This window comes from Amphiprion ocellaris, chromosome 9 (assembly GCF_022539595.1).
Source record: "Amphiprion ocellaris isolate individual 3 ecotype Okinawa chromosome 9, ASM2253959v1, whole genome shotgun sequence".
Taxonomy (NCBI): domain Eukaryota; kingdom Metazoa; phylum Chordata; class Actinopteri; family Pomacentridae; genus Amphiprion; species Amphiprion ocellaris.
Window position 1 is genome coordinate 36,435,230 of NC_072774.1, and position 25,529 is coordinate 36,460,758.

Consider the following 25,529-nt stretch of genomic DNA (forward strand, 5'->3'; position numbering starts at 1 on the left):
CTCACAGTAGTACTGGAGGCCAATGTAATGCCATCCAGAGTAACTATATGCTTTGAAAGCAATTCTCTAAGATGTTTGGGGCCAAATACAATGACTTCAGTCTTGTCTGAATTTAGTTGTAGGAAATTATAGGTCATCCAGGTCTTTATGTCCTTAAGACAATCTTGCAGTCTAGCTAGCTGATTAGTTTCATTTGGCTTCATAGATAAATACAGTTGAGTGTCGTCAGCATAACAATGGAAATTAATACAGTGCTTCCTAATAATATTACCTAAGGGAAGCATGTATAATGTGAACAGTATTGGTCCTAAGACAGAACCCTGGGGAACTCCATGATTAACCCTAGTATGCTCAGAAGAGTCATTGTTGACATTGTTGCTGGAACCTGTCTGATAAATAGGATTTAAACCAGTCCAGTGCTGTCCCTTTAATGCCAATACAATGTTCTCGTCACTGTAATAAAAGTTTGTGGTCGATTGTATCCAATGCTGCACTAAGGTCCAACAAAATAAGTATAGAGACCAGTCCATTATCTGACGCTATGAGAAGGTCATTAGTAACTTTCATCAGAGCTGTTTCTGTGCTATGATGCACTCTGAAGCCTGACTGAAACTCTTCAAACAAGCTATTCCTTTGTAAATGTTCACACAATTGATTTGCAACTGTTCTTTCCAGAAGTTTAGAGAGAAATGGGAGGTTGGAAATTGGTCTATAGTTGGCTAAAACATCTGGATCTAGGGTGGGCTTTTTAAGTAAAGGTTTGATTACAGCAACCTTAAAAGCCTGTGGTACATAACCTGTTACTAGAGAGAGATTAATCAGATCTAACATTGAGGAATTAATTAAAGGTAAAGCCTCCTTGAACAGTCTAGTTGGGATAGGATCTAAAAGACATGTTGATGGTTTGGATGTAGAAACTATTGAAATTAGTTCAGAGAGAAGTATGGGAGTGAAAAATTCTAAATATCCATCTGGTCTTACAGCCAATTCTAAAGTATCTGTACTCGATGATACATCTGTGACATTTGTAGGAAGGGCCAGATTAATTTTTTCTCTAATCGTAATAATTTTATTTGTAAAGAAGCTCATGAAGTTGTTACTGCTCAAAGCTAAAGGAATACAAGGTTCAACAGAGCTCTGACTCTTTGTCAGCCTGGCTACAGTGCTGAAGAGAAACCTGGGGTTGTTCTTGTTTTCCTCTATTAAAGATGAATAATATGTTGTCCTGGCATTACGAAGAGCTTTTTTATAAATTACTAGACTTTTTTTCCAAGCTACATAAACTTCCTCTAAATTAGTGGAGTACCACTTCCTTTCCAGCTTTCGGGACGCCTGCTTTAAAGTTCGCAGCTGGGAATTATACCAAGGAGCAGGTCCTCTCTGAGATAGAACTTTCTTTTTTACAGGTGCAACACTATCAAGTGTTGTACGCAGTGAGGCTGCAGCATTATTAACAATATAATCCACTTCTGTGGGGGTAAAATTATAATATTTCCCTTCCATTTTATCAGTAAGTGGTGCTGGACTAAATAGAGAGGGTATTATTTCCTTAAATTTAGTCACCGAATTGTGAGACAGACATCTACTGTAATGATATTTATTCTTAACTCCTATACAATCTATTGTTGTAAATTGCAATGTTATCATAAAATGGTCAGAAAGAAGAGGGTTCCGGGGAAATACTGTTAACTGTTTGATTTCTATGCCATAAGTCAGAACGAGGTCAAGGGTGTGATTAAAACTATGAGTTGGTTTATTTACATGTTGAGAAAACCCAATTGAGTCTAATATTGAATTAAAAGCAGTCGTAAGGCTGTCACTGTCCACGTCAACATGAATGTTGAAGTCACCCACAATAATGACTTTATCTGAGCTGAGCACTAAATCAGATAAAAAGTCTGAGAATTGAGATAAAAACTCAGAGTAAGGAGCAGGAGGACGATATACAACAACAAATAAAACTGGTTTCTGAGCTTTTAAATCTGGATGAGAGAGACTGAGAGTAAGATTTTCAAATGAACTGTAACTAGGTTTAGGTCTCTGGTTCATTTTTAAGCTAGAGAGGTAAATTGCTGCCACTCCTCCTCCTCGGCCTGTGATTGGAGGAACATGACAGTTAGTATGACTAGTAGGAGTTGATTCATTTAGACTAACATATTCTTCCTGCTGCAACCAGGTTTCAGTCAAACAGAACAAATCAATCTGGTTATCAGTTATCAAATCATTTACTAACAGAGATTTAGACGAGAGAGATCTAATATTTAACAGACCACATTTAATTGTCCTGTTTCTTCGCTCAGTTGAAATAGTGGTATTAATTTTAATTAGATTTTTATGGTTATTATGTCTTTTGTTTATTTTTGAATTGTTTAATTTATTGAATTTTGGTGGTCGGGGGACAGACACAGTCTCAATAAAGCTAACTGAATTACTGGAGGGTGACAGCTGAGAGGAAACTGCAGAGAGGTGTGGAAGACTACAACTCTGCATCCTGGTCTGAACTCTGGGTTGTCATGCTTTAGGAGTTCTAATAATAATCATTGTTGTACTTCAGTCATATTGCATCAGATTTAGGACATCCAGTTCAGATTTTTTAAGAACAAGTTCAATAGCATTGATATGTGATGACTCATGAGACATCACTCATAAGAGTATTGTTTACTCTCTCTAGAATGCTAGCAGCTATGTGGGGCCGTGCTTAGTCACAGCACTGCACTAAGAAAAATGCTAACATCACTAAACCTGTTATGCTGACACTGACAAAATGTTTGACTAATTTTTAGCACATTCGCCATCTTAACGTCATCATGTTATTATTATGATACTTGCTAAGTATCACAAAACACCCATCACTGAGGCTGATTGGGTTAAGAAGGCCATCGTTGCTTTTGCAGGGATTTCTTTTGACCTGGTGGTGGCAGTAGATGAACTTTTAAGAGATCCCAGAAGTTTGCAAATCATCCTGAACATAAATTATTTTACCAAATTTCATTGCAGTTCATCCAAAAATTGTTCAGATGTCTCACTAAAACCCCAAAATGCCAACCTTATTGTGCTGCTAGTGGGAAATTCACCAACATCATTCACAATCACATTTAACAAGCGTTTAACATATTTTGTGCCAAAGTGTCTTGTGGATGGTGAGATATTTCACAGGATGTGTAAAAGCTTTGATCAGGACCAAAGCTGTGGAATGACCAAACAACAGACATTCTATGAGGCCTTCTGCCAGTGTGGTAGCAACAACAGGAGTGGAAACAATCATGAATTGGCATCCAAGACCTGAAATACAGTGAAAATAGATTACTCTTTGCAACTGCTTGATTTCCAGCCACGAGTATCAAAAGGGGCCTTGTGCAGGGCAACGATTTCAGCTGGTCATGCAGAGGGTGGGTCTAACATGTAAAAAAAAAAAGGGTATTACCTGAACATGAATCATGAATATCTAAATGTGTTCACGATCCACATGCTGGAGATGAAGCCTTTGCTTTTTATGACCCCATGACCTTTTCTGTAACGATACCCTAAGGATAACAAGCTACATGCTAGTGAGACTGTGATAATAGCAGAGTCATCAGAATGTTATTCCCTGTACATTTTAATAGGCTATTGGACACTGCAGCCTCTAGGGAGTACTAATTGGGCTTTTACTTTTACTCTTGCAAATTTAATAACAGGCCACATATGCAAGCGTTTGTGTGTTTTGCAAAGTTTTCCCCTGCTCGAGTCTCCATCAGAGGCCCAGTCTCATCAGTTTGCAGCTGGAGTTGGTCATAACTGCTGAACATGAGAATTATAAAATGGAAGCTGCAAAAACAGATGTCCTCATGAATTAGTGAGGCATCCATGAAAAATTAACAGACGACCGAGGACATAAAGCCAGGGGGCTTATGCTCATTTAATTCTTCCTTCAACATGCAATACATTGCCTCCAGTCATTGTTTTCACTGTCTGTCCCCGTCCAGCTGCACCATGCCCGTTTTTAGATGTGACAGATTAACAGTGACGGAAATATGGCTGTCCAATAAACAACAACATAGGCTCTGGGATAAGTAGCTCCAGAAGACTCCCTGCTGCATGACTGAAAAGTAGTTTGGGATGTTTTCAAAAATTATCTGTGTAAATTTCCAGATCTCCAGAAATGTCAGGTGATCTAGAGTAGTGGCTGTCAACTACTTTGATTACCTGTGAAGAGCTTGGATGCATTAACTGCACATTTTTTATTTTGCCTGAAAATGAGAAATGCATTTTCAAAAACACATCCAAGTCTCTCAGCCTGTGCCATATGTTGGGCATATAAACTGGAATAACAAAAGAAGCCATTCAGTTGTAGGTGTTTAATTTTGTTAAAAGATTACTGCTATAGGCTTATTTCTGAAAATATGTAACATTCTCCGCATATTTTGATAAGCTATTGTTGAACAGGTTCTCACTTAAGAGGATATCATGGTTTTTAATGTGAAGTTCAGTGAAAGATAGAATGTATTTGATACCAGAATTCCACACAAAAACTACGAATACCATTAAACCTGGCAGCAAATCCAGATGCAGGCTGCTTGCAAATGCATTCATGGAAAATGCCAATTGAAACTGTAATGCAACTGCATCCAGTGGACAAGATATGTTTCAGTGTCATTTTCATTTTGCGTATGAAAGAACTAATATGCTTCAGCTGTGAGTCGTACTGCTAGCTACATAGGTAAGAATTCCATTTACAATTAATTGGAATTACACCCAAAAGGACAATTCTATACCTCATGAATGCCAACATTCACTGTAGCATGCTGCCAGGGTATGGAAGTCAGGGAGGCAGCTGAATGCATAGTGTGATTTTCAATGATTTTAACCATAAACTATAAGAGTTTGGCATTGTACAAATATAAATAATGAATACAAAAAAGACATTCACTGTAATGGCAGATTTTGCTTTATCACCCAGAAGCAAGCAGGAGTTGCTTCAGTCCTTTGTCAGCATCTTCTTCCGTCAATGTAAATGCAGTCACATATAAATGCTATATAAACTAGACTTGAAGAATAGAAATATGACTTGTGGCTGCAGCTGCAAGTGTAAAGCAGAAGGGTTACACAAGCAGTAAGACAGCCTCACTTATTGAAGCTGAAGTGCACTTGTTCCTGAGGCTACTGAGATGGACAAGTGAAATATGTCCAGTGTGAGCACACTGAACTCCACAAGACTCCTGCAATACCAGCACTCACCACTCTGGATATACAGGATACTGTAGACAGCTAGTTAAAAATAAAAAATAAAGCTCCTTGTAAAATCTCACACTTTCAAATGTTTTGAAATATTTCAATTTTGCCATAAAGACATATTTTCTCCATGTGCAGCATCAATGAACAATAAACTGATGTGCATATCTGATAATGCTAATCCTTTTTCACATGAAGGATAGGAGAACCATTACTTAAGACACCACCAGTCACTTTTACTTTTAGAAACCTCAACTGTGCACGAGTTTTACATTAGAATGTGGAATGAGTTTTCGATGTGAGTTTTAAACAGTTCAACAGAAAGCAGTGTTGTTGGTGTCACAACACATTTGAGCTCTGAAGGCTATTCTCAAGCCAAGGAATGGAGAAGCTTTACTACATGTGGTGACACATTTACCTCTGCACTTGCCATTTCTGTTGGGTGTCTGCTCTAATTAGCTAGCAGACATCTCTTTAATATGAAAATATTTCTGTAAGCCCATTAAAAAAGTGTGAGAAAGTGTGTAGTAGACTGTTCAGTGAAGGGGATCAGAAGGTTTCACACGGTGCAGTTTTCTGGATATATTTAGAGACTTGAATGCCATCACAATGAAAACTGAAAACTGGAGTACACAAGTGCTTACAGCCATCGGCACGCAGAGCATAGCCACAGCATATCGGTCCAGATTACTATTATTATTTGGCCAATTGAGCTTCATGCCCATACATCCCAGCGATATGGTATAGCTCAACATGTAATTCCAACACCATGGTCATGTGCTTCTATAACCACATTAAGCTTTAGGCTTTCCAAGAGACATTCAACCTGCCTGCAAGAATTTGCTCTAATTCTGTCACAAGAGCACTGATGTTGGGTGATAAGGTCTGGCAAACAGTGAAGGTTCCACATCATCCTCAGGGTACTGAATGGACTTGAGGTCAGGGCCGTGTGCAGGCCAGTCATGTTCTTCCACACCAAAATTGGAAAACCAATATTTTTATTGAGCTGGCTTTGTGTATGGAACTTTGAAGCTGAGACCAAAACAAACAAAGGTAAAACTTTAAAGCACACTATTGTTAGAAAACACAATTATTGTTGTAATATTGAGATGATTCTTATTTAGAGCCTTGGGCCAAATCAGAAAAAGCAACCGCAACCCAAAAGTGTACCTTGGCCACATATTTTTGGCCATAAAGTGTTTTTTACTCCACCAGGGAATGGAAGAGTTATGTAACAATTGGCTGATTGGTTTGTCTGTCTGTTTGCAACATTACTCAAAAACGGATTAATGGATTTGGATGAAATTTTCAGGGAAGGTCAGAAATGACACAAGGACAGTGATTAAATTTTGGCAGTGATGCAGCTTATAGTCTGGATCCACGGATTTGTTAAAGATTTCTGTATCACTGAGAGATAGCGACAACAAGTGAACACTACATCAGCTGCCTGCTGACGATAACATGAATGTGATCCTACTACAAATCCACCGCTGAGGACTTATCAGGACTTACAAGGAACAATTGATTAAATTGTGGGGGTGTTTCTGAGTCCCATCAATTCCCACCGCCTGCTACATATTTAGGTCACATGATTCGTAATACATACATAATGTACACATGCATAACACACACCTGTGCTCAGTGCAAAGTCACTTTGTTTGTGGGTACATCTATATCCAATGGCCCCGTTCTATGGTGCCATGATTTCTGCCACAAATTTTTTCAAGATTTCAGCTGTCGGAAATGATACAACGACTTAGCAGCCTTAGTGGAGTACTCTGAGTGCTGTTTCTTGGGAGTTTTTTTGTTATGTATTCATGAGCCCAAACGTCAGCATGACTAAAACTAATAATAGCAATAATTCAATTATATAGCACCGTTCCAAAACAACTTACAAAGACTTAAAAGCAACAAGAAAGAAATACAATTGCAATCTAATGTCTACTGAATGTAGATATTGTGCTGAAAAAAATAAATAGCGTGGTTGAAATGTAACAAATTACACAAAAACAATGAAAAATAATGTTCAAAAAACTGTTCATACAATTCTAGAGACATTTATTTTACATAGTTTTAAAGGAGGAAATCATTTTTAAGATCTGTAAAACAGGATTGTGTTGTTGGAGTAAAAAAAAACTGTAAATCACTGGTATGAAAATAACTCGTGGTGTTTGTAGAACATTTGACCTCGAGACAACACATGAACAGAGAATAGTAAAGGGAGGAGAACTGCGCTTTCAGCCACTTCAGCCCCCCAGCTGTCAAACACTTACTTCAGCTCCCAGTACTTGGAAAAAAAAACATTGAGTGTTGGACTCAATAAGGAAATAAAAGATAGCGAGTCTCACCAATCTATGTCTGCACTTAAATCTGCCACAGAAATCCATAAACAGCTTTTTCTCTGTTTTGCCCTTCATCCAGACTAAAATAGAGCCCTTTCCCACTGAAAACTAAAGTTTTCCGAAACAACCTCCAGCGTAAATCTGAAAACACCAGCGTGGTGTGGTGCTAAAAGCAAAGGGAAAACACTCAAGACACTTTAATCAAAAATTTCTTTTCTCATGAAGGTGTAACTCACAGCTTTTACAGGCTGAACTGGTTGTAATCTGCTTGCAATAAACAATATGCTCAAATGAGAGGAAATCGTCACCTACACAGTTTCTTGTTCAGTGGTTTTCTGTGAATGTCTGGTCTGTGTATCCTCTGTGCCTGCCCAGTCATTTAGCAGGGACTTCTTTTGACATTTAAATTTTTAAACCTGGTACTTCATGTAGATGCACTTCAGAATTTAAATTTTAACTGGCTTAATTTAGATGTCTTAGTTTATTCTAATTCACTACTTATTTGATTTAATTTGTTGAATGGAAAATTATACTTGCCGCTAAATTGTACTTGTTTTGGGGGATTTCAAGTAGCAAAGGCAGATGATGTGTATATATATATATATATATATATATATATATATATACATATATACATATATATATATATATATATATATATATATATATATATATATATATATATATATACATATATACATATATACTATATATATATATATATACATATATATATATACATATACATATATATATATACATATACATATATATATATACATATATATATATATATATATATATATATATATATATATATATATATATATATATATATCAGTTGGGTTGGACAACTTAATGTGATATCATTAGTTGATGGCTGGCAACAGTTAGGATCTGCTAACAGCTGACTGTAGGTGTAATTACAGTTGACAGAAGAGACAAACTGATGCTTTGGATAGAAAAACAGTATCTTTCAAATTTTCAGGGAATAAATGCAAACAGATGTTAGTAAGTGACTCACTGCTGTGCATACTGAAGCTGTGTTGAGGCTCCCCTCTGGCTGCTAAATCGTTTTACTTAGTAAATTCTGTATTTGCACTGTTCTACCTATGAATATAACTTTGCATTACTGTGTTTCATCAGTAGACATATGACATGTGTTCTTGTTTGCAGACAGCAGGGATGTTATATAGGCTCACTGTAACAGTTATAGATTCATATGAGATACTCAGGCAAGGCAGCCAACCTGGAAGTTCAGTTTAGGACATTTTCCCATCAGTCCTCATCCAATCCAGACATGCCTACATTTTTCCTGTAAATACTTATCATGAAACAGTTGTTTCACAGCATGATTCCTCTGTATTTGAAAGGAAAATATATAGAGATTGTCTGATTTTCATTTTTTTAATAGCAGCACATGGGTCAAGCCTAATGTGAGGTGGTACCACTGGGCCACTCATTTCCAACCCATTATTATCTGGATTAAAAAAATGCATCCATCTCCTCCCTTTAAGTAAAATACTTAAAGTAAAATACGCTCCCTCTTAATTTCTTGGGTAAAGCTACATTTTTACATTTACTCTGTCTTCAATGTAAACACGCAGCAAGGGAGAGCGAAACTACTGCTCTTGTGAATGTGATTTTTTTATTTTTGTTTTTTCAAGCCACCTGGGTTGATTAAGGTTTTAACTTGTTGCCATGGCTGACTGTGACCATGGTAACTCCAGAAACTAAAGAAAAGATACAGGATGTGATTTTATAGGTATTGAGTTACGTCTTCATGTCATAAACTGGTATTCATGTAATATCAGCTTCAAAGTCTGTTTAAGATATTAAATCTCTATGATCTGCAATATATCCCAGATATATCAGTGATATATCTGGGATATATAAGGGTGACACTGTTGAGATGTCGAGATTATACTATAGCATCCACACCTATCTGAGCAAAAGTGCAGTAGGGTACTTCCCAGCCATCAACAGGCACCACAAAGCTGTCTAACAATGCTTATTTAGCTGACTTTACTGTAATGTTATATCCTGCTATTGCTAGTATAGCTCAGTACAGGCCTACACAAGTCAAAGAAAGAAATGGGAGTCAGAAAGTATAGATCATATCACAGCTGAAACATGAAAAGTATGAAGCAGAATGTCCATGTCACTGCTAATGCAAACACATTAAAAAAAATTGTCAACAGACATTTTGCTTAACCCCAAACAGTAGGAAAGAAGCAAACCTGAAGTTGTGGACATCAGATTAAAGTTTGTGTATAAATGGCACAAAATGACCAACAAACAAAAATTACAAGCATGAAATCCCTGGCAATTTAGAAATTATGTCTTAGTCCCTTGAACCAAAATGAAACAGGAAAGTTACTGCTAGCTGGTTTATTCTGCAGAACGTCAGGCCAAAATCAGCTAATTGGAAAAGCACATGTAGCGTTGTCAGTAGTGGTGTTAGAGGACCACTTTACCCATGAGAATTTTGATAAAAATTTAGAAGATCATCAAGCTGCCAACAATGAAATTTCAGACACTCTATGTCTAAGAGGCAGTGAAACAGATACTAGGGTAAGCGATGCTCCACTTTCATTAGGTGTTCTTTAAAGGGTAATACTGGACTAAAACTCATATGTAAAGTCCAAATTCCTTCATATTAAGACATTGTTTTTAAGCCAAAGAAATGTCTGCTTTACCCTGTGAAGGTTTTTGTTCATTTGTAAAGAGTATCATTAAATATGAAAACCATAATGAATTCAGGAAAATTTCTTTAATCCTTGATGCAGCCTAAATCACTTGTATGTTCAAGAGTCTATTCATACATGCTTTAAATTTAAGGCTGCTGAAACCAGAAGATATTCTTTCCATCAACAACTAGGCCTTTTAGAAAAAAAATAAAATGCAGTTATATATATTTTTCTGCTTTTCTAAAATTTTTGAGAATATATTTAAAGTAATAAATGTTTATTGCTTCTGCACATACCATGTATGGAGGGATTTGTTGGGTCACAGAGCACTTAATGGCCCTTTGAAAAGATCGTTTGGCCGTAGGATGGTACAGCTGATGTGAAGGTTCAGGTTGGAGGACAGTGCAGCTGCAGCTGGTCATCAGCAGCCTCCTCTCTCACCCGCGGCTGCAGAAACATGACAACTAGTTGAAGAGATCAGTGAAATGTCTTCAGAGTGCCAGTCCATTAATGCCCATTGTCAGGCCTTTGTACAACAAGGCACAAGCAGAGGCTAATGCCTGTTGATGGTCTAATTAACGACGTGAGGTTAATGTGTCTGGATGGATACTAATGATGTTACAGGCCACTTTTTTCCTCACGCTACATCACGGCTCTGCCGAAAGCCTCTGAAGTGAGGAAAAGCAAAGTGAAGTCATCGCAGTTCACACAGTTATTACACCATGAGTCAGAAGTTCATGAGTGGTATGAGAATATGTGGGTGTGTTTGACACAGCCATCATGACAGGCGTTACTGTTCCACGCAGAGTGCCATTAAAATTTCCAAAGGTCAAACTGCCTTCATTTTCCAGCAGAGTCTGTTATGAATAGATGATGATGATGATGATGAAAGAGTGCATCAAATAAAAAGTTGAGATGACATCTTTAGTCATCCACAGCTAATTTCTTGCTTTTCTTTTCTAAAAGCTCCATGGGAAGAGTGACCAATGTGATACTGCAAGATATTGTGTAATGCATTATTTTGTCGTATGACACACACAATCTGTTGTAAAAAACTGTTTTAGACAATGTGTGGTGCTGTGAAGCAGTGTTCCATATTCAGATGCAATCTAGCTGCTTGTCATTGAAATATCCATACTGACAATCAGCTGAGTAAAAATAAATGCTGTCTTACACCCAATATTACAGTCAATATTTATGGGTGACAGTTAATTGGATACACAGTCCTAAAAGGACTTCTGATTTTAATCTACTTTTATGCTCTCACATTAAATCTTGCTTTCCCTTCCAATGGTATTTACTTCTTCCTTGATCCAGAAACAATGGTCTAGTCTAGTTGTTTTGCCAGTTTAGAGAATCCCCACTGTAGATACTACAAAGAGCAGAGCTGATGTGCTAGTTTACATGATGCATTTATTGCTCATTCTGTCTTCTTTTAAAAGGCCAGGCTGTGACAGTATACAGCTACAGTAGCTGCTGTAACTGCAACTGTTGCATGTGAATTTATAGTATGGTGCTATGGACATGTCTACTGGTGCTGATTTGACTTCACTGCTTGCTAGTCAGAAAGACACCATTAAGCCACACATGGTTTGGACATGCAGTCCTTCCATCAGATATAATGTGTAGGAGTTCAGGCATACTGCAGCTTCACCACAACCATGTCAACTTCCTTCATGCACTGAAATCATGCATGTAGTCAATGTTACCCATAAGAACTAATGTGTCACTGCCATAATCGTAGCAATCCAACCACAGAGATGGCCACAGATAAATTAGTGTCATAGCTGAGGATAGAGTTTCCCATTAAATGATGTACACCATTCAGGCATAACATTATGACTACCTGCCTAATGTTGTGTTGGTCTCCTTTGTACTGCTAAAACTCCTCTGGGCCTCTGGGGATGTGGGGAGGGTAGAACCTGGGTGAACAGCTTAGCTCTGTCGTGTTCCCTGGGCCACTCCTGAGCAGCAGTTTTTTGCAGTATGTTGGAGTGCATTGCCCTGATGCCCTGATGGCATCAAAGACTGTCAGGACTCAAGGTTTCCCAGCAGAACATTACATTATACAAGATGATCAGTGCTATTCACTTCACCTGTCTGGCCACTTTAACTTCTCCTACATATCCAAAGTTGTTTAAATCAATCCAACTGGACTTCAAGAAGGTTCCTTGAAGACGTTTCACCTCTCATCCAAGAGGCTTCTTCAGTTCTGGTGGTGGTTGATGTTGCCTCAGTTTATAACCTCTGTGAGGTGTGGTCAGTGTTATTCACATTCCGACGACCATTGCCAAGGCCCGTCTGGCACCTCAACGATAGTCGTTGGGAGCCAGGGAGTGACAAAGGGGGTCGAAATGTGAGTTTCACCGAGCCCTCGTATGCTAATGGTGGTCGTTAGCATGAGCCACCTCACCTGAGTCATTCTGCCGAGTAGTTCTTTTGGGGAGTTTTGAAAGGACCTGATTGTAAAATGGCAAAAGATGATGTCGCAGACCACCCCCCCTGTTCAGAGATGGCTTCTCCACTTTGACATGGATGGCTTCTTTCACGCCTCTCTCAAACCATCTGTCCTCCCTGTCCAAAATCTGAATATTGTTGTCCTGAAATGAGTGCCCCTCTTCCTTGAGGTGAAGGAAGACCGCTGAATCCTGTCCTGAGGAACTGGCTCTTCTGTGTTGAGCCATACGCTTGTTAAGTGGCTGTTTGGTTTCCCCTATGTAGAGATCTGAGCATTCCTCGCTGCATTGAACTGCATACACCAGGTTGCTCTTCTGACTGTGTGGTGTGGGGTCTTTTGGGTGGACCAGTCTTTGTCTGAGTGTGTTATTTGGCTTAAAAAAGACAGGGATCTGGTGTTTGTTGGAAGATCCTCCTCAGTTTTTCAGACAGTCCAGACACATACGGGATCACTATGTTGTTTCGCCTGTTCTCCTTCTCTTCAGTTCTTACTGGGTTGTTCTCCTTTCTGGATCTTGTGTGAGCCTTCACAAAGGTCCAGTCAGGATATCCACAAGTTTTCAGTGCCCCTTTCAGGTGCTTGTGTTCTTTTTCCTGGCCTTGGGTACTGGTGGGTAACGTGTTGGCCCTGTGTTGCAGGGTCCTGATGACCCCTAGCTTGTGCTCCAGTGGGTGGTGAGAGTCAAAAAGCAGGTACTGGTCCGTGTGTGTTGGTTTCCTGTAAACCCCAACACTCAGACTTCTGTCCTCTTCTATGTGGACCTCACAATCCAAAAAGGGCAAACTGTTGTCCTTTACATCCTCTCTGGTGAACTTGATGTTGCTGTCCACAGAGTTGATGTGTTTGGTGAAAGTTTGCACCTCCTGGATTCTGACCTTGACCCATGTGTCGTCCACGTATCAGAACCAGTGGCTCGGTGTTGCTCCGTTAAACGAGGTCAGGGCCCTGTGTTCCACTTCTTCCATGTACAGATTGGCCACAATAGGAGATACTGGTGAGTCCATGGCACATCCATGTTTCTGCCTATAGAAGCTCCCTCTGTACTGGAAATAGGTAGTGTTCAGGCAGAGGTCCAAAAGTTGGCAAATCTGGTCTGGGTTGAGGTTTGTTCTGTCACTGAGGGTGTTGTCTTGTAAAAGCCGCTGTCTCACTGTTTCCACCGCCTCCATTATAGGAACACGTGAATAGGGAGGTGACATCGTAGGATACCATGGTCTCATCCATATCCAATCTCAGTCCTCTCACCTTTTCCACAAAATCCAAGGAGTTCTGTACATGGTGGGGATTGTTGTGGGGAAGAATCCCCACATAGAAGAGGACAGAAGTCTGAGTGTTGGGGTTTACAGGAAACCAACACACACGGACCAGTACCTGCTTTTTGACTCTCACCACCCACTGGAGCACAAGCTAGGGGTCATCAGGACCCTGCAACACAGGGCCAACACGTTACCCACCAGTACCCAAGGCCAGGAAAAAGAACACAAGCACCTGAAAGGGGCACTGAAAACTTGTGGATATCCTGACTGGACCTTTGTGAAGGCTCACACAAGATCCAGAAAGGAGAACAACCCAGTAAGAACTGAAGAGAAGGAGAAAAGGCGAAACAACATAGTGATCCCGTATGTGTCTGGACTGTCTGAAAAACTGAGGAGGATCTTCAACAAACACCAGATCCCTGTCTTTTTTAAGCCAAATAACACACTCAGACAAAGACTGGTCCACCCAAAAGACCCCACACCACACAGTCAGAAGAGCAACCTGGTGTATGCAGTTAAATGCAGCGAGGAATGCTCAGATCTCTACATAGGGGAAGCCAAACAGCCACTTAACAAGCGTATGGCTCAACACAGAAGAGCCAGTTCCTCAGGACAGGATTCGGCGGTCTTCCTTCAACTCAAGGAAGTGGGACACTCATTTCAGGACAACAATATTCAGATTTTAGACAGGGAAGACAGATGGTTTGAGAGAGGCGTGAAAGAAGCCATCCATATCAAAGTGGAGAAGCCATCTCTGAACAGGGGGGGTGGTCTGCGACATCATCTTTCGCCAATTTACAATCAGGTCCTTTCAAAACTCCCCAAAAGAACTACTCGGCAGAATGACTCAGGTGAGGTGGCTCATGCTAACGACCACCATTAGCATACGAGGGCTCGGTGAAACTCGCATTTCAACGACCCCCTTTGTCACTCCCTGGCTTCCAACGACCATCGTTGAGGTGCCAGACGGGCCTTGGCAATGGTCGTCGGAATGTGAATAACACTGACCACACCTCACAGAGGTTATAAGCTGAGGCAACATCAACCACCACCAGAACTGAAGAAGCCTCTTGGATGAGAAGTGAAACGTCTTCAAGGAACCTTCTTAAAGTCAAGTTGGATTGATTTAAACAACTTTGGATAACCATGACCTGGATGAATGGGAAACTACACAGACTTCTCCCACATATCGCTATTTGGACTATATAGCACTTTCCTCCTCCATTCATAAACACTGCAGTGAAACTACAGTTACAATTATTGCATGCTTCTAAAAGTTTTGGGGAGGAGGCTTTTGTTGGGGCTATATATACACTATACTGCCAAAAGTATTCACTCACCCATCCAAATAATCAGAATCGGATGTTCCAATCACTTCCATGGCCACAGGTGTATAAAATCAAGCACCTAGGCATTGCAGACTGCTTTTACAAACATTTGTGAAAGAATGGCTCGCTCTCAGGAGCTCAGTGAATTCCAGCATGGAACTGTGATAGGATGCCACCTGTGCAACAAATCCAGTCGTGACATTTCCTGGCTCCTAAATATTCCACAGTCAACTGTCAGCTGTATTATAAGAAAGTGGAAGTGTGTAGGAACGACAGCAACTCAGCCACCAAGTGGTAGGACACGTAAACTGATGGATGCTGAGGAGCATAGTGCCAAGAGGTGGCCAACTTTCTGCAGAGTCAATCACTACAGACCTTCAAACTTCATGTGGCCTTCAGATTAGCTCCAGAACAGTGCTTCAGCAGAGAGCTTCATGGAATGGGTTTCCATGGCCGAGCAGCTGCATCCAAGCCATACATCACCAAGTGCAATGCAAAGCGTGGGATGCAGTGGTGTAAAGCAGCCACCACTGGACTCTAGAGCAGTGGAGACGCCTTCTCTGGAGTGACCAATCACGCTTCTCCATCTGGCAATCTGATGGACCAGTCTGGGTTTGGAGGTTGCCAGGAGAACCATACTTGTCAGACTGCATTGTACCAACTGTAAAGTTTGGTGGAGGGGGGATTATGGTGTGGGCTTGTTTTTCAGGAGCTGGGCTTGGCCCCTTAGTTCCAGTGAAAGGAACTCTGAATGCTTCAGCATACCAAGACATTTTGGACAATTCCATGCTCCCAACTTTGTGGGAACAGTTTGGAGCTGGTCCTTCCTCTTCCAACATGACTGTGCACCAGTGCACAAAGCAAGGTCCATAAAGACATGGATGACAGAGTCTGGTGTGGATGAACTTGACTGGCCTGCACAGAGTCCTGACCTCAACCCCATAGAACACCTTTGGGATGAATTAGAGCAGAGACTGAGAGCCAGACCTTCTGGTCCAACATCAGTGTGTGACCTCACAAATGCACTTCTGGAAGAATGGTCAAAAATTCCCATAAACACACTCCTAAACTTTGTGGACAGCCTTCCCAGAGGAGTTGAAGCTGTTATAGCTGCAGAGGGTGGACCCATGTCATATTGAACCCTATGGATTAGGAATGGGATGTCACTTAAGTTCATATGCGAGTCAAGGCAGGTGAGCGAATACTTTTGGCAATATAGTGTATGTATTTCCCTTTATAATATCTATCTATCTATCTATCTATCTATCTATCTATCTATCTATCTATCTATCTATCTATCTATCTATCTATCTATACTGTTAAATAATAGTATTTATTGTGTTAATGTTTGGGAACCTAACAAAACATTTATCTAGTGATTAACTGAGACATTGTAGCCATTATTGTTTTCATTTTTCAGTGTAAATGTAAATCAATACTATGTCTGTAATGGACAGCCATAATAGATCACTGCACTGATGAACTCTGACTCATTTACACTTTTTCTCAGTTGCTTTGGTACATTTCTCAGATCAGAACTGAAATTCTCAAAACTATTTGTTCAATCTTCACATCATTGTGTCACTTGTGCACATCAATAAAGCAGTTTCTCATTTCTTTGAACAAGTTGCAAATGCTTTGGTACATCCATGCAAATGATTCTGTACAGTTCTCTGCTGTTTCCTACTTTACCAATTGCTTATGTCCTGTTGATCTAAATGTATTATAATGGTTCTCTCTTGAATAGTCTCACCCCCCACAACATTTAGGCGTTAGTTCATTACATAAGTGTTTACACGCAAAATGATTGAACAAGTTGTCAGAATAAGTCAAGGATGTTTCTATACATTTTCATTAGACTTTTTTTCCTAAATCTGGCGTTAATTGGTAAATTGCTCCCAGGTGAATCTTGCATTTCTCTATGAAGGGAAATGTGTGAAGGGTTTGGGTTTTCTGAAATCACTCCAAGACGCAAAAGAAGATATTTGTGATGTGGATGAGAATTTGTGTCCAACAGACAGGAACATCAGGAGGTGTAGGAAGACTCCACTGTAATTCCTACAGCACTGCATGTACAGTTTTCCCTGAGGAGATTGGCCTCTGTTCACATTTCTACTTTTGTTTTTTTGCTTTTTTCTTTGCACTATGCAGCGCTGTTTTCCTTACTGTATCACAATGACGTGGTCTGTCAACAAATTACAATACAAACAGTAAAAGCATAAATGTGAATCTTGTCCAGTCTCTTTCAATCAATCTCCCACATAAACTTACAATTTACAATAATTGTCATAAAAACTTTAGCCACAGTTTACATCAGAACATCCCTCCAGAGAACACTGTTATAATGACAACATGACTAATCAACCTGACTGTCTGATCTACACAATGACACCAGGACTGGTCATTCTGATGCCACTGACATGTTCATTGACACAGGTATTTACTTTTGACAGATGAACGAAGGATTCTGAGCTAGAGACTGGCTTTTGCAGGTAATCCATGGTGTTTTGGAATTTGTACGAATTGTTTTGAGAAATGCACTTACTGTTTTGCAAATATCAAGGATGATTCGAGAAATGTCCCAAAGCGACTGAGAAAAACTGTAAGTTACCAGTTACCATGATCAGCTAACAGCTACCTTCTGTCCACATCCAGAGACCATATCTCACAAAACATTTTCAGTCTGTCAGTGAATCAATTTAATGATGATTGTACCAGCTACATCAATAATGAAGCTGTCACATGATTTAGTATTCAATGTATATATGAATATAAATACAGTGGTCCTTCGTCTGTCGTGGGGGTTGCATTCCAGATCCCTTGCGATAAACAAAGATCTACAAAGTAGCAACCATATTTATTTTATTATTTATATATATATTTTAATTCTTTATAAACCCTCAACACACTCTTACAAACCTTCCCCACACTGTTAATAACCTTTCCCACACTCTTATTAACACTTCCTATGCTCTTAAACACTTTCTACACTCTTAAACCTATGCTATTTTAACAACATATAAAATTCTATATGGGTACTGATCAGTGAATATACTACAGCTTGAATGATGAAGATGATGATGAATTAGCTGTGCAGGACTGATGACGATGAGATGAATGTAAAGCACAGTGAGAAGGGACAATATGAGATGCTGAATGCTGCTATATGGGACAAGGAGGAGACTGATGCTATGGTCATTGAGCCAATCAGCGCCCAGTGCTGTACTACACATTTTATTTTGATTTTTTGATTTATTATTCTTTTAATATGTTTTAATTTCAATTTTCTTTTTTTTTTTTTTGGCTAGAACATGCTTATTTTACCCCCAAAATAATTTGAATAATATATAAAAATACCTATATACTACTGCAAAATCCTGCAATATAGCAAAAAATCCAACATGCCAAATACAATTTAGAAATCCATGATACAGTGAGACCGTGAAAAGTGAACCATGATATGGTGAAGGACCACTGTATTCACACACACACACACACACACACACATATATATATAAAATTATACAGACTAAATGTTACTCCTAGAGAGTAATGTACTACGTTCATCATCAGAAAATCTAGTGCCCCTTAGGAAAACTGTAATATTTGATGACAGTGTAGTTCTTTTCTAATAATTAACATTCTATACATTAGCAGGTTCCATTATCAAGTACTAAAATAAGGGTGATGAAAAGTAGATAATGTGCACTTACCTGATGTCATTTGTTCAATGTACTCTGATATAGGGGTGCTTGTGCAACAGGCAGCTCTTTGTCAGCTATGCATCATTGAAATCTGCTCTGTGCTGTATTTGCCTGTCAAGTCTTTGCTTCATTAATCTTTATGGGCACACACTCACCAGCTTGTTGTCCAGATTGTTTCCAAGCTAAAGGATTTAAGTAACTGTCAGGCTATTATAGACACACTTATAGGCATTTCAAATCATATGTGGCCAAAAAATGCAAGCACATGTTGTTATCTGTGCCAGTGCAATGCAGGGCTTTAATGCATTATCCACTGTGTTAGGTTGAGCAACATTTAAATCGTTTGTATCTTTTTGTTTTGTATGTATTGTACATTTGTTAAGGAATAAGAGTTTTACTCTTACTTTACAGCTCGGCTCTCCTGCTCTTGTCCTTGTCCAAGGTTTGTCAGCACACACAGAAACTCAGAAAAGATGGCTTGACATGCTTCTTTTTTCTAGATTTGCTTCTGAGCAGCACAAAACTAATTAATACAGTTTATCAGTGTGTCGAGATATTCTTAATGCAAACCAAAATGACACACACACACACACACGCACACACACACACACACACACACACACACACACACACACACACACACACACACACACACACACACACACACACAAACTATCTCGAGAGAATTTGACTGTAATTGGCGCTATATAAATAAAATTGAATTGAATATATCAGTGACAGATGCTTGTTTAGTTAAAAAACAAACAAAAAAATATATTCTAAACTTAGCAGTCAGAAGATCAGTAACAGGTGGAGCTTCTACTGTACTATCATCCTGCTGTGCTCAGACACACATCTAAATACTTTAAAGATTGATAAACTCACAGTTGCAATATACAGCATCTCCCTGTCTGTATTAGCTTTTATAGCATAGCAGAGCAGTGTCAGGCCCACGGTGAATCACAACTGGTTGTGACAGTGTGCGTTCCCATTTGGAAGCAGTACACCTTATGACTGTGAAAAAAACACAGTAACTGAAGGTATTTTTTATTGACTAGTGCTGCTTGATGACTTTCTCCTCATTGCAAACTGTGTCATGGTTTTCTAATTTAGTTGTTTTAGTAAAGCCACTCTTTTATTTTGTTCAGATCTGGATGTGAAACTCTTCTCTCAAAGTGCAGGACACTAACAGGAAAATGTCATGACACATACAGCAAGTCACGCATAATGAAATGTCAGAAAACCAACAGACTGGTGCTTTATTATATAGATATGCTTTTATTAGAAATAAGACACATTCATTTTGTGCTCTGAAAACTGTACATTAACAAAGAGGCGACCCCAGTAAAATAAAAACGGGAGTGAGGGGAGGCGGGGAGGGTGTGTGTGGCTCGTGGGGTGCAAAGAAGTGGTTGGAGGTTGGCAGTCGACGGCCCGAGTTTCCACAAATACAGATCTGAGGGAGTGACTGGTGGTGATACCAAAATACACAGTTACATTGCGATACAGAACACTCGTATAGTCCAGTACCCTGACAGGACAGGGGGAGGGAATGGGAGGATCAATATCAGAATAATCATGTTCATATTTATAATAATGATAACAACTATCCCCAAGCACAGTAAGAAAGATATTTATAGGCTAAAATCCATTCTGTAGAACTCTGTTGAAATAATTACAATGCTGTACATCAGGACTCCAAATGAGCCTTGTGCTTTCTCTGTGTGCAACCACCATCCCTCACGCTCCCTCTGCCTTGTATATATCATCACCTTTAACCATCATACCATATATATTTATTGATCTAGTCATTTACTCATCTTCCATGCCTCATCACACACACATATACACTAGTACCTTTTTCCTCAGCATCTCTGAAACACTATCATGTTCAGCATTTCCTGTACCAAACCTGCTTGTATATCGAGAAACTGACGCCTCACAGCATGAGTTTGTCGAACGTGTCTCCTTCCAGATGTCCATGTTATCCCTCTATGGGGTGGCATTGAGGTTAAGGGCCTGTTTGAGCAAAAAGTCTGCCAGCCCGCGCTCCAGCGTCTCTGAGGTGTCCGTCCATAAAAAGGCAACCTGCCATTTTGGCTCAGGGTGATGTCTAAAGTTTTCTTCCCCCTTCACCCCTCCATGCTTGTCGCTGGGGGCTGACCCTGCCCCACTAGGATCAGAGGGGATCAAGAGTTGGAGCTGAGAGGATTGGGGGAGTTGTTGGTGGGGCGGGGGAGTGGCATTGAGGGGCACATGAGTGTATGTTTGGCAGTCTGCCTCCTCAAACCCTTCTTCAGTTTTCTTCCTTAGAATGATGTTGAAAAAGAAAGAAATCCAGAGGCATCTTGAGCTGCATATAGCATCAGCATTCATCAGGAAAAGAGAGAACGGAACAGTAATGCAACAACACTGTCAACAGTCAAAAAAAAAAGGAGACATAATCATGAATATTACATTGTAACCATTTAATACAGGGGTAAACATTGCATGATTACCTTTACTATGCTGTTTATTACATGACTGTATGATGCACACATAGTAGCTTCACCTGCTACTTTGGCAATCGGTCTCCCATGTGAGGCAGCAGACCATATACAAGAAGATGACCAGTAGTTCGTGGACATCAAAACATCAAATGAAACAACATAGAAGGAGACGCTTTGTTCCGGTTCTCTCTTTAATTGTTTAAACTGATTTTCTGATATTGTGACTCTCCTCTTCACCCTCCTTCCCTCTCACGGCCTCGCAGTGGGCTTCATCCAACCTTTGAGTGGGAGTACAGAGCAGGGCAGTGTGTGTGTGGGGGGGTGTGTTGGCTTGTTTGTCTGAGAGCTCTGGAAAAAAAAGGGAAGATGAGGTTCGTGAGGCCGGAATCTGAGTCACACCTCCGTCTGCAGGTCCATGATCTCCTGGCCCACAAGGGGAATGGTGGCACTGGTCTTCTCCCACTCCACTGTCTGCAGCTCCAGAGGGGAGGCTGCAACTGTCTCCAGGTCCTTCCTTACCCATGATGGGGGGGAGTGGGGCTTCCGAATGCCCTCCCATGCCCTCTTACTTGGGGTCTGCTGTTTGTCCTGACAGGAAGAGGACATAGAAAAACGTTCATTTGTTTGACATCTTCATTAAACCTGTGATGTATTTCATTTATTTTGGCAGTCACACTGTCTTTTTATCTACTCGTTTCCTGCATTTCCATTGAAAGAATAGTTTGACATTTCCAAAAATATGCTTATTTGGTTTCTTGCCAAGAGTTAAATAAGAAAATCACTCTTATGTCTGTGTGTTAAGCATGTTGGAGTGATGGTAATTACATTAGCTTAGCATAAAGCCTGGAAAATTGGTAGAAAAGATGTTTAAGCACCATATAATATGTTGTATCTCCATTGCTCTTCTCCAGGTGCTGTTTTGGGCCTATTTCTACCTCATTTTACTAATAATTTCTCATCTTATAAACACTGGTAATAGATGAAGACACTTACTACCATAGACATTTATTACATTTTAATTAACATATTTATCTTCATGAAAATGTAGGATATTGAATGTATCATTTCTTTTAGAAGTTTCTTTAAGAGTGAACTGCAAAGTCTTAAACATTTATTTATTTATCCACTCTAACTGTTTACATACTATGATTCTGATGTACTTATGGTGAACTCAATAGCCACGAAAATACAACTGGGACTGGAAGATAGTTTTGCAATTTACTAGACAACATTAGTGCCTATAAACATTTAATCACACATATTTGTAGAATAAAAGTTGCCAATTATTTTGGCAGCTACATTTACATGATACAGACCTTACATTTTGTGATAAAGCGGCTTATTTCACATGTAGAAAAACTGTAGACACCACCATCCACTCATCACTAAGTAGTATGAAATGGCTCATTCCATACTCAAAAAGAATAAAAGCAATGAAGTACATGAAATGACACAATTTGTCTATCTGGCTGCAGTGACACACCTGCTCCAGTTTCACTCTTTATGCTAAGCTAAGCTAATCATCCCCCAGGTCTAGCTATCAACTTAACAACAGCCAGTGATATTTCTGTAAAAAAGTGAATGCACACATTTTGAAAAAGGTCAAACTACCCATGTAACTTTTGATAAACCCCATGAAATGAGCATAAAGTTGCTGATTCGATCTAAAGTGGTATATGCACAAACAAGGTACTGAGATGATTGGAATGGGTATATGACCGTGACTGAGGCACATCCTCAAAACACATCTTGTACCCACAATGGAAAAATAGTTCTCTCTGCCTCTTCCACTTTAGGCCACTTTTTAGGCCAGACTCCAAAGCTGTGAAACAAACGGAGCTCAGGGGATTTTGCAGCAGAAGGAAATGGAAATTATCTGCTGCCATGGAATGACTGCAGCTACAAAGCCAACATGGATTCCCTTTTGTGCCGGCTGTCTGTGACTTTGTTCGACACTAGCTGCCAACCAATCCAGTCCTAACCTTGGATCCCACGTTTAAAGGGGAAAAGGAAATTGTGAGTCATTATGTTTCTAGCTAATACCCTTTCCAAGAATGAGAATAAGAAAGAAAAACTTAGACTCGGACATAATAATGTCTTGAACGTCAACCTGACATAATTAACTTCAAACAACTTATAGACAGGGAGTTAAGAGTTTTTAGACACTCGGACGACCATGGAGCTCTTAATCACAAGTAAGACGAGCAACTATACTAAAAGATATACATCCTTTAGTTTTCTGATTTGCTTGGTTGGTTTCATCTCTGTAGACTTGTTTGCTGACAGAATTCGGTATTCTGATATTTGCAGCTTTTCACTGCAACAAACACAAGCTGTAATAAGTTAGTTCAGTCCCACAATAAATACAGATTCATAGTCAGCTGCTGAAACAGGAAAGTTTCTCTGTTCTGTATTTAAATTTTACACAAGTATGTATAAGCAGGGCTTGTTACAACTAGTTCACTAGCCAATCATGGGTCAGTATAAAACTTCAACTCCAGGGTGTTATGTGGGAACAATAGCCGAGAGCACTAAAAGAACTGGAACAGGACACATCTGTTCAGCTCCACTATTTAGAAATCTTTAAAAATCAGATCAGGGATTTGTCAGTGAGGCAAAGGGAGACACTTTCTATGTTTTAAAACATGTCTGAAGGGCTGTGGTGGGCTTTGAACTCATAGCACTATAATATAGTTTATTCATCATGGAGGTTTGTGTTTTTGTGTTGAAGAAACCTGAGAATATATAAGAATGTAAGAATTTCAAATTGGACTTTACAGCATTTTTCTACTTCTAGTGATATCTCAGTATCAGGTATTTGGTCATTGGTACCAAAGCCATTACAATTCTAGGATTTTATATTGCAAATTTGACATTAAAAGTCATAAATCTAATTAGTTAGTGTGTTTGGAAATAATCTGTAGGATTTAGACAAGGTTGAGGCTCTGTTCAGTTCATTCTAAATAGTCTCTGGTTCTATTTGCATACTGGCTTTTGGTTGCCTACAACCTCAGGCAAGTGCAAAACATCTCCACACAGACTGCCCAGCAACACGTCCTGCCATCACCATTCCACGTTATTGGAATTGTCCACTATCTCCATCTACAGTACCTTAACTACCTACAGTACCATAGCAAAACAACTATTGTCACATTTTTTAAAATGTAGGCATCGATCCAACATTTGGAGCGACAACGTGTATTTAGCTAAGTTTCGGTTTTGTGTGCCCACCCACACTAATACCCCTGCATGCCCCCACAGTTAATTTGCTCTGGCACTGAAACTATAGGCATATTAAAAAATGCAATCTTTAAAATGGCTGCACTTACAATTAAACAGGCAACTCCACTCAAGCGTGGTAATTTGTGCTGATCATAAGAGAAAAGGGAAACACTGGATATTGGGGAGGGAGGGGCAGAACAGAATAAAGTTAAACTCTTTACACTCATGTTGGTCTTGTCGCTGCTGGCAGAGGACACACTCCATCTTTTGGCAGCTTTGGCGTCAACAGGTGGAGATTCTCTATCCTTGTCTGCACTGTGAATCTTCCTGTTCAGGTCCTGAAACATGTCCTGGTGGCGTTTCCGGGTGTGCATTATTTTCTACACAGGGACATTTGCACGTTACGTACAAGGCAAACAGCACAGGCTACCATCAATGCTACTTTACTCGCCTTCACATGTAAAGTCTCTAATTTCCACACTACAGTCACAGGGAAACTTTGAAAAATGTATGCAAATATCTAAAGGTCTGAATAGCTAAGAGACATATCAGTTTTTTTTGTCTACGTCTAAAAAGCGCTGTAAGAATCAAAGAGACTAAAATTACCTCAAAGTCAAGCTCTGCATAGCGTGATTTTCGTCTCTGGGGGGAGATGAGACAGAGAGATTAAAGATGTGTCTTGATATTGTGTGCCTTGTGCGCAGAAATGCTCAAGTGTTTCCTAAGTGTTTCATTGTGAAAGTCCACATCAGCCGGTCAGGAAAGGGTGTTTTTGGGACTCAGAGGAGAGCAGTGAGTCATGAGGGAGGAAACAAGGTTTGCTGCTGGT

At 39.7% G+C, this 25,529-nt stretch overlaps 1 protein-coding gene across 13 annotated transcripts in view; it reads right to left on the minus strand.

The window, feature by feature from the left end:
- Positions 1-20,247: 20,247 nt before the first annotated feature.
- adgrb1a (adhesion G protein-coupled receptor B1a) overlaps positions 20,248-25,529 on the minus strand; it is a 175,834-nt gene continuing 170,552 nt past the window's right edge. For 11 of the 13 annotated variants that reach the window (XM_055013313.1, XM_055013312.1, XM_055013305.1 and 8 more), the window contains 3 exons: positions 25,307-25,342; positions 24,922-25,080; positions 20,248-22,066 (listed from right to left, as the gene is read on the minus strand). In XM_055013313.1, the coding sequence (XP_054869288.1) occupies positions 21,872-22,066; positions 24,922-25,080; positions 25,307-25,342 (390 nt within the window). In that variant the 3' untranslated portion in view covers positions 20,248-21,871. The remainder of the gene's footprint in view (positions 22,067-24,921; positions 25,081-25,306; positions 25,343-25,529) is intronic. The other 2 variants (XM_055013315.1, XM_055013317.1) reach the window with 2 other exon arrangements.